General features: G+C 36.1%; 1 protein-coding gene across 1 annotated transcript; it reads right to left on the bottom strand.

Moving 5' to 3' along the window:
- Window positions 1-414: 414 nt before the first annotated feature.
- Window positions 415-10,935, bottom strand: LOC100378625 (10 kDa heat shock protein, mitochondrial-like). Its single transcript, XM_085501102.1, has 4 exons — window positions 10,838-10,935; window positions 1,665-1,823; window positions 1,159-1,248; window positions 415-703 (listed from the first exon to the last, which is right to left on the bottom strand). Exons 1-4 carry the CDS (start codon window positions 10,838-10,840, stop codon window positions 647-649), a joined length of 309 nt encoding a protein of 102 aa, XP_085357228.1. The 5' UTR covers window positions 10,841-10,935; the 3' UTR covers window positions 415-646.
- Window positions 10,936-11,224: the final 289 nt, after the last annotated feature.

The raw sequence follows: 11,224 nt of genomic DNA, 5'->3' as shown, positions 1-11,224 counted from the left end.
TTATTTACATATGTAGCCAATGCAATGTCTGGGAAAGATAAAGAAAGTTCACTTCAGTGCTCAAAGGGTTAAATAATTCTAATATATTTTTCAATGCACTCGACTAAGCTATAATCAATTCAGGAAAGTGATATCAAACGAATACGATCTTTCAAATTGTTCGTAATCGTATACATGTATAAACACTAAGTGCGAAACTGCCATACATGTAAAAAGAAAAGCATTTGAATTGGAATTTTGGAGGGGGGGGGGATTTATATTTTATTCTGGCACAAACAAGTAACGCCAAGATTTCATGCAAACAAGAACAGATACTTATTAATTTCTTGATGCCAGATTAGATTTGGGAATAATTCTTCATTTCATCTTCATCTTTAACACACTTGGAAGAATACATTTAAATGTTAACACAAATTTTTAGTCCAATAACTATTTATTAAACTTAAAAAAAATGCACCAAAGTAAGAAATAATTCACATCACATAACGTAATTGTCATCAATGTTATGACTGGTTTCAACTTCAGAAAGTATACAGTGTACTACCGGTATGTGAGCAACTCGTTCGCGACATCTATTACAATAGGTCTGCCATATAAATGATCTCATTATATCTACAGCATTGTTACATAAATACTTCTACATAAATTAAGACTCTGCTTCATATTTTGCCAATATATCACCGTCTCTGAACAGATGATAATCCTAAAACGAAGAAACATAAAATATACAATCAGATAAGTTGTTTAAAACTTGCATGCAGTTTATGCAGAAAACAGGATAATTCATAGAAAAGCTCCTTTAAAGAGTGGGTGGATGAACAGACATGCATCTCAGTGTCGCATTGGCACAGAAGTACAGGTTTTAGCTTATTTCATGTGCTGAACGCATGAAAATCACAGAAAACCCATTTTGTGAACATTTCAGTGAAATAAACATTTGTTAAAATTAAGAATGTAACAAAAGCTGCCAGGTCATGGAGTGGACTCGTGTTCATGACTTCAAAATCATCAACTACATCATGATTACTAAATTACTAAACAATTTGTACAGCAATTAAATCAAACATAACACACAACTTTGCAGAAGTTTCAGAGAGCAACTAAAATGAGATGACAGACACCACCACCAACACACATTAACAATTGAAATATACTAACTTTCTCGTCAAGTGTGATTTTTGTTCCTCCATATTCTGGAAGTAATACCCTGTCTCCAACATTCACACTCATTGGAACTACTTTACCTTCCTGTAAACAAGAACAATTGTGAGTGAAAAGTGTTTGTGAATCTAGCTAGTCAGTAAAACTTGTCAATGGATTCTGAAGACCAAGGGATTTTCACAAAAAATCCTGTTTTTTAATTATCACATGACAAAAATTTTGCAGTGATAAAAAATAAATTATTATCACAGTAATTATGGCTACTTACCATTTACACTAATTTGTGAAAAAATCAGTTTCTGATTCGTTTCTTAAAAAAGCATTGTGGTGGTGCGTTTATTTTTTTTTCATATATCTGTTACATCAAGAAAGCTGATCTGCCCACATACGAACAAGATGATGTAAATTCACCTCTTTTTTTCTTTGTTTCAAATAAAAACAAAACAAAAGAGACCTAATTTTTTTTGTTTTTCAAAACCCACAATCCTGATGACAAAACTTACAAGATTCTTAGCCCCAGGTCCAATGGCTACAACTTTTGCATCTAAAACTTTACCAACTGATTTCTCAGGCAGCATAATGCCACCTTTCGTCTTCACCTCTGGTGCAAATCTTTCTACCAGTACTCTGTCAAGCAGTGGTTTAAACCTCCTTAGTACACTCTGAAAAGAGAAACATTACAAGTAGTTAGAGAAAAGGTTAGGAGAACCTGTAAGACTGAACTCCATTGGATAGCAGACACCCACCAATCCAGCCAATCAGAGAATACTTACCTAATGTTTCATTGCTGGATTTGATAACTTATTACAATACATAAAACGTGTCGTTTGGGTTGGAGGGAGAGTTCTTTTAGCCAATTTAACTAGCCCATATTATCACCAATGCAAGATTCTTTTGGCTTCAACTTGTCTGATAGTTCACAAAACCATTGAAATAGCATGTTGATATTTCAAAGCATTTTACAGTTTCTTGTATGAAAAAACACCACAAATATTTGATAAGGAAATCAGAATAATTAAGGAAATTAAGTTTACTGAATGTTCAGATGAAGTTTCATTTTGTTAACAGCTGTGATAGATTATAACCAGCACAAATTAATGAAATCACCTATAAATAATGCCCACCCCTAATCATAATCTACAGCTGGTATTGGGGAAAAAGCTGGGTACCCTCATAGTTAGCAGAGGTCATCACAGCAAGGTCATTATTTAATCTGAAAACTAAGACTTCAAATCTCATCAATTTATGCATGTGACTTTTTCATGATAAATATCATTGAGTAAATGAGTAAACTGCAAAATCAAATCAGATCACACACACCTACTTGAACTCAGCATGGCGTCAGTTTATTCTGATAAGTTATGTAAGCCACAATATCTGATTTCTGATTAGATTTTTGTAAAAATCGGACATGTTCAATTCATCAAATTTATCTGATCAGATAAATCAGAACCAGTAAACAAACTGGCCTTTATCAGAAAATCACATTTCATAACTTGCATGTTTTTTTTTTTTTAATATTCATCAAGGATTTAAGATAGCTGCTCCAATGTGATAACCACTGGTAATTCACTAACCACATGGTCTTGACTAAAGCAGATGACCTACAATTTTAATACCCTTCACTCTCAAATCCTAGTAATCTCTAATCAAAGAAAGCTTAGAAAGAACTCCCATGTGCTGAGAGTATTGGAGACACATTAAATATAATTCGAAATTACTTAGCTGAAAACTAATTATGCAAATCAGAAAATTAATATGACCAGATTTGAGTGTAAAACTAATGAGGTCTGCGCAATGTAACAGAAAATCTATGTCTCCAAGTTTAATTGAAATGTGATTAGAATCAAAAAATTATGAATTATTATGCTTATTAGGGAATTAATATGAACAGATTTTTACCCCAAACTAATTAGGTTTGTACATTGTCCTAGAGCATCTTTGTACTAAGTTTCATTGAAATGGAATAATTAGCACCGTGAAAACTCCAAAATTTCGACCCCTCTAAAAATGTGGCCGCCTATTTATTTGCCGGGTTTCGGTGTTTTATTTACCTCCAAATTTTCGACTCCACTAAAAATTGCCGACTCATTCTTATTCGAAAATTGCGACCAGTTTTAGTTTTCCCCCAAACGAAAAAAAAAAACGATGTGAGCGTTCAAACGGGACCTTCCTCAAAGGCATGAATCCGGGTTTCTGATTGACTGAGAGATTTTTATTTTATTGGTAACGAAAATATATTCTAAATAAACGAAGTTTCAAATAAAAACGAACACAAAAATCTCGGCATGCTGCGTTTCTGAATTGTTGATTATTACTGTACTCAGTAGTGATTATAATAATGTACACAAAATAAATTTGTTGAATGGTTATGAAATACAAATAAAAGTCAACTTAGTTTCATCGTAAGCGAATGATTCCGGTCTCGTATAAACGTTTGATGCTGTAGGATATCCGCCATGTTCTCTTAGGTCAAATAGGTCAAATCGCTAATTAACCAATCAAAAAGCTGGATGATGCGAAAACGGCATGATTTTTTTTAAATAAAAAAATTAGTTGTTTTTAAAAAATAAACTGGTCATCTGAAGAATAATTTAACATTGTTCACAGTGATAACAGCTCATTCTCGAAAGGAAGCTTACCCGCTCACGCTAGTCACGATAAAAATCATACACGTGTACTCTTGAATAGACAGACGTCAATGACTACGGTAAAACTTAGACTCTATTTTAGCCGGCAGGATTGATTGAAATGTCCGAAAAATGACGCCAAAATACACCTTAAAAGTCCCATTTTATTTTCTTAAATCCCATTATATTTTTTAATCCAAGGGCGAATTTACGGCAGAATTTGGTCCCTCAAATCACCGGTACGGTGCTCAAATAAGGGACACGTGAGCTTTGATTCTAACCGGATACATTGCACTGGGTCGGGGAGATCGTTTGCTAAACTTCCATGTATCTTTTGTCCAATGGGTACCTGTACTTCGAACATTCGCAAGTTTTCCTAGGTAGTGCGAGACAGCTTTGTCTTTTGACCTATTAGTTTTGTGCTGACCTCTTCTCCGCGTCTTGATGTTTTTAATCCTCTACCTCCCAAGTCTAACTTGTTATGGTGCTTCTGGGAGCCTGCAGGCTGACACCCTTTCTGCACCAAGTACAAGTTGCTATGTTTACCAAGAACCTATTGTGTTTTCTACCAAGTTCAATTCAGTATGTAAAGGTCATCTGCCCCTCCCTAAGGGGTGACTCAATATCTAGGCTAATTTCACCAGGGAGTCCAGAAAGTAAACATACATGTACTTAGCATACTTTTGCAGTGTACAGCATTATTAGCCTATTGCAACTGAAGGATATACACAGCTTTTTGCTGCTCCTACTAGAGATTTTTCCAGCACTGTGCAGACTGAGTAAATTGTACTTGGACCATGGGCAAACATAGTAAGTACTACTTGAGTTGTCTTCACTACAAATAAGTTGAACTTGGGTTGTCTGCACTACAAATAAGTTGAACTTGGGTTGTCTGCACTACAAATAAGTTGAACTTGGGTTGTCTGCACTACAAATAAGTTGAACTCGGGTTGTCTGCACTACAAATAAGTTGAACTTGGGTTGTCTCCACTACAAATAAATTCAACTTGGATGGTCAAAAAAACTGATTGAGTTGGACTTGGGTGATTCTATACTACAAGTAAATTGAACGTAGACAATCAAGAAACTTAGCAAGTTACACTTGGGCTTGTGCAAATAGAAATGAAGCAACCTTTGTTTTCATGAAAGAAGGCAGTTGAGCTTGGTTGTTTGCTTTGCAAATAAACAACCATATTATATAACTTGAGTGACCATGAAAGCTAACTACATGTACTAGGCTATTCCTAAATTACATATGAATACTGTATATGACTTGCCTCCACAACATTTCCTGTAAATCAGATTATCATACTACATTTGATAAAATCAATGAGTAAATGAATTGATTTCATACTTTGGAATTATGGGCTAATAGTCTTCATTTGTTACTGTTATTGCAGTGCATGGTCCTACAGATTGTTACTCTTGCATGAAACATGACTCTCCGAGATATAGCTTCATTGAATATAACTGAACAAGAACATGATCTCATTACAGAATCGTCTAAGAATAGATCTGGCAAAGTGAGAGTGAAGAAGCATCATTTGCCAACTGAATCGAAGGAGAGGGTACAGAATGATCAGGTAGGAGATAACCAAGTTATTCCTATGGACACTACTAGTGATACTAGTGTCCCCAGTCATGTAGGTTCTCATTCTCGTAAGCGCAGACATCGCTCAAAACATCATAAGATCAGTTATGCAGACAGTGATAGTGATACATGTGATCCCCATTCTGCACAAACCACTAAACGCAGAAAACGGCCAAGACATCATAAAAAGAGACAGGGTCATGGGAGTACTAGTAATGTGACTGGTGAAAGAGACAATGAGACAATTGAGACTGAGGAGAACCAGAGTGGTAATGGTATTGAGAACATAGTTGGTGATCACAATAAGGACCAGGGTGATGGCAATGAGGATCAGGGTGGTGGCAATGAAAACCAGGATGGTGATCACAATAAGGACAAGGGTGATGGCAATAAAAATCAGCATGGTGATGGCAATAAGGATCAGGGTGATGGCAATGAAAACCAGGATGGTAATGGCAATGAGGACCAGGGTGATGACAATGAGGACCAGGGTGATGACAATGAAGATCAGGATGATGGCAATGAAAACCAGGATGGTGATGGCAATGATCAGAGTGATGGCAATGAAGATCAGGATGATGGCAATGAAAACCAGGATGGTGATGGCAATGAAAACCAGGATGGTGATGGCAATGAAGATCAGTATGATGGTAATGAAAACCAGGATGGTGATGGTAATGAAAACCAGGATGGTGATGGTAATGAAAATGAGGATGGTGATGGCAATGATCAAGGTGATGGCAATGACGATCAGGATGATGGAAATGATGATGGCAGAGAGAATCAGGGTGGTGATGAAAGTGACCTTTATAGTTGTGATGATGATGGTGAAAATGGGGTAGTACCTCCTAATCTTGACAGTGGCATGGACACTACATCAGGTGAAGAGATGGACTCTGATGATGATGACAGGAACAGCACACATCATCGCATTCATGCTCACACACAAATAGAAACAACCTGGCCAAGTGACTCAGAGTATATTGAACCTACATGTGTTTCTAATGATGAAGATGATGACAATGTTGCTGATAGTGATGGTTGGACTCCGACACTCCGAAGACATGTTGTTGAAGAGTTCACAGGTGAACATCCTGGTCCCAATGTGAACAAAGCAGACATACCTACACCAATAAGTGCTTTTGAAAAAATATTTCCTAAATCGCTTGTGACAAAACTCAGAAGAGAGACTAATGCTTATGCAAAATATATAAAAAGAAACAAAGGAGCGGACAAGTACTGGGCTAAAATCAAAGATGATGATGAGATGGCAGCATTTCTAGGCATCATGATAATTATGGGAGTTGATCCAAAAGGGGAACTAAATGACTATTGGTCAACCAATACTGCTTTAAGAAATGAAAAAATTTCAGGTGTAATGAGCCGTAATAGGTTTCAAAAAATATTGCAATATTTTCATGTCAATGATGCAAGAAATGATCCAGCTAATATAAGTAATCCTGCTGAGAGAGCTACAGAGAGAAGACATAGACCAATGTATAAAGTTGCACCAATACTGAAAACTGTAATACATCAATCACAACAGATGTATAATCTTCATTGTGAGGTGGCAATAGACGAAGCCATCATTGGGTATAAAGGGAGATATAATGGAATTCCAACTGTGTTCATCCAGGGAAAACCCAGAGCCAAAGGGTTCAAAGTATATGTTTTGGCAGATAGTCATTCAAATTACGTGGCTAATCTCAAATTTATGACTAGTACTGGAAGTCATGAAGAGGATATGCGAAACGTTTCCAAAACTGCTGCCTTATGCGAGAATTTAATCCAGCCATTCACTGGATTACATCATGTTCTCTACACAGATAGCTATTATACCAGCATTGAGATGGCCAGTAGGCTCCTGGACTATCACCATACCTATGTTGTTGGAAGTATGCGCCAAGATAGAAGGGGATTCCCAAATGCCCTTCGCACAAATCCCAGAAGAAACCCAGCAAGTGACATAATCAAAAACCTATGCAGAGGGCAGTTTGCTGCAAGACAGAAAGACGATCTTGTTGTTGTCTCTTATAAAGATTCAAAATTATTAAATCTGCTTTCTACATGCCGAGAAGGATTTAGAGTCAATGATGGAAGGATCAACAGATTCATCAAGTCGCCCACAACCCATCGAAAGTCTGTCTACAGCCTTCCAGCTCCTGATATTGTAGGTGATTACAATAAATACATGGGTGGAGTGGATCGTGCTAATCAAATACGATCTTATTTCACTTCCCAACGTCAGGCCCACAAATGGTGGAAGTATGTCTTCTTCTACTTATTAGATACTGCCATTTGCAACAGCTACATTATCTACAAAGAAGTAGTTGATGAGAAGAAAACGCATAAAGCATTCCAAGTAGAAGTTGGTTGTGCTATGATCGGTGGCTTTTGCTCAAGAAAACAGAGAGTGACAACTGCTGAACCAGTTCTCAATACATACCAAAATCACCACCTGGTTAAAGGAGAGGGCAGAGGTGCGAGTTGTAGAATGTGCATTAAGATAGGAAGGAAAACTCAGAAGGGCCACTACGTGTACAGCGTCTACAAATGCAATGAATGTGGAATTTCCTTGTGTCGTGATTGCTTCCTTCCATATCACCATGAAATAACATGTAATGCAGGCAAAGGGCAGAAGGTGACACAAACAGAAGCAACTGATCAAGCAGAAGCAAGGTGGCTGTGGGAACACAGAAGAGATGCAGGAGGACAACAAAGCAGAAGAACCCCTGCAATTGGGAGAGGTGGATCAAGAGGAAGACAAAGAGGTGGACAAAGAGGAAGAGGAAATCGTGGAAAATAAAGACTAGTTGTTATATAGTGTGGGCCCCAGGGTTTGGTGGTTTATGTAGTGGTATAGTATAGTATAAGTATATAACTGTTCAATGCATAGATGCATGTAAGTGACATATATACTGTATTTCACAGGATTAGTCCAAAGAAGATAAAAGATTTATAATAAGCTTTGTTGTCAACTGAAGTTCTTCTTTGCACTCCAGGTAACCAGACTTTCCATAGTCTGATTGCTGGAAATAATGTGGAGCCAATTACATACATACAATTTAGTTGTAGTCACTGTCAGCTAAGTGTAATTTATTTGTAGTTATCAGAACCCTAAGTTGAATTTATTTGTAGTAACCAACTCCCAAGTTAAATTTATTTGTAGTGACCAACTTCCAAGTTAAATTTATTTGTAGTGACCAACTCCCAAGTTGAATTTATTTGTAGTGACCAACTCCCAAGTTGAAATTATTTGTAGTGACCAACTCCCAAGTTGAAATTATTTGTAGTGACCAACTCCCAAGTTGAAATTATTTGTAGTGACCAACTCTCAAGTTGAATTTATTTGTAGTGACCAACTTCCAAGTTGAATTTATTTGTAGTGACCAACTCCCAAGTTGAATTTATTTGTAGTGACCAACACCCAAGTTCAATTTATTTGTAGTGACCAACACCCAAGTTCAATTCATTTGTAGTCAGCCTTATACCCAAGTACAACTTACTATGCACAGCATATGTATCACGTTACAGCAGATTTGATCTTTGCAACTGATTAACTTAGACTTGGTACATATTGGGTATTGCCTTGTGGGAGAAAGAGGATTACTCTAAAAACACGTCACATTTCTAACACAAATTATTTAAAACCGGTCGAAATTTTGGAGTTTTTACGGTACTTTAGATATCAGTGTGAAAGATTAAAATTGGTTAATTATGCAAATTAGGTAATTAATATGTACAGATTTTAACCCACAATTATTCAGGTCTGTCTATTGTCCTACAGCATCCATGTACATTCATTGATATGTGATGTATAGTACTTGAGATATCAGTGTGAAAGTTGGTTAATTATGCAAATTAGGTGATTAATATGCACAAATATTTACCGGAAACTAATTGGGTCTGCATAATTCTAGATTCATTGAAATATGATGATTAGTACTTTAGATATCAGTAGAAAAGCTGAAAATTAATTATGCAAATTAGGTAATTAATATGCACAATTATTTACCCTAAAACTAATCAGGTCTCTGCATAGTCCTAAAGGATCTATGTACCAAGTTTCATTGAAATGCGATGATTAGTACTTGAGATACCCGTGGAAAAGCTGAAAATTAACTAATTATGCAAATTAGGTGATTAATATGCACAAATATTTATCGAAAACAATCAATCTCTGCATAGTCCTTGAGTATGTAAGTACCAAGTTTCATTGAAATGTAATGCTAACTACTTATATCAAATGCTGAAAATTAATTAATTATGCAAATTAGGTAATTAATATGTACTGATATTACCATAAAAACTATCAGGTCTGTGCAGTGTCGTATGACATCTATGTACCAAGTTTCATTGAAATGTGATGATTAGTACTTGAGATATCAGTGGAAAAACCGAAAATTGACTAATCATTATGCAAATTAGGTAATTAGTATCCACGGATTATTACCAAAAACTAATCAAAACCTAGCATTAGTTCAGAGCATCTATGTACCAAGTTTCATCAAAATCCAATGAGTGGTTGTTTAGATATCAGTGGAACAGTCATGGAACCACTAAAAAATAGCTAATTATCATGCAAATTAGGTAATTAATATGCACGGATTTTTACCAAAAATTAATCAAATCTGCGCATATGTTCAGAGCATCTATGTACCAAGTTTCATCAAAATCCAATGAGTGGTTCTTTAGATATCAGTGGAACAGTCATAGAACAGCTAAAAATTAGCTAATTATCATGCAAATTAGGTAATTAACGAGCATGGATTTTTACCAAAACCTAATCAAATCTGCGCATTGGCCCAGAGCATCTATGCACTAAGTTTCATCAAAAACCGATGTATGGTTCTTGAGATAGCAGTGGAACAGTCGGACACACATACACACACACATACACACATACACACATACACACATACACACATACACACATACACACATACAGACACACTAACTGCAAAGACTCCCATTTTGTGCTTCGCACATGGGAGTCAAAAACAAAAATATTTTAAATAAGTCCATGCAATTTACAGGACTTAAAAGTATACAAAATTATTTGCGTTGGTCAAATTTTTTTCAGTCATGACAGAAGTAGTCTAGTGAGCAAGTTTCTATTACTTGCTGCCCAATACTTCTAAAAGCTTACTACAGTGTCTTACGATTTCTCATCAATGTGATCACACAGTTACATAGCCTCGTCTGTTATCCACCTTTCAATTTTACGAGTGTTCCTATTTTTGGCTGAAAATAGGATTCTGTGGGTATCCCTAGCGGCGTGGTTATTTTACTACTGGATACGCACATGTGATTTCAACCTGCGTACATTGGTCGATTTTACTCAGCGTTTCTCGAAACCAGAATACACGAATGTCTTTAAAAACAAACCACCCCAAATTACTGCAATCTTTGATGTGTTCCAATGTTATTCAAATTCACAAAATTCATTACTTACCATGATGTATGTGTATAATTTTGACGACGCTGACAAGACACAATCTGATCACTGAACTTGCTCGAAATCCCGTGCAGCGAATGACCTGCGTGACCGATGTACGCATGTGCAGTTTAAATGATTTGGGAGAATTGATATGTGATCACGAAGTACTTTTCAATATCAAATATTTAAATACATACTAAGTCAAGCCAAGGTGATTTAGATAACTTAGTGACCGTGATCCATATTCAGATTTTGTTACGTAATATTAACATATTTTTATTTACACATACCATTAGCATAAACTCGCTTACTGCTGATCAATGGCTGATGGAGTGTTCTAGAATGGTTGCCCCATAAACGGAATAATTATTACTTCAAATAATATTATCTGATATCAACTAA

This window comes from Saccoglossus kowalevskii, chromosome 7 (genome assembly GCF_978046115.1).
Source record: "Saccoglossus kowalevskii chromosome 7, keSacKowa6.1, whole genome shotgun sequence".
Taxonomy (NCBI): domain Eukaryota; kingdom Metazoa; phylum Hemichordata; class Enteropneusta; family Harrimaniidae; genus Saccoglossus; species Saccoglossus kowalevskii.
Note: the sequence above shows the minus strand (reverse complement) of the source record. Positions and strands in the feature narration are given on the sequence as shown.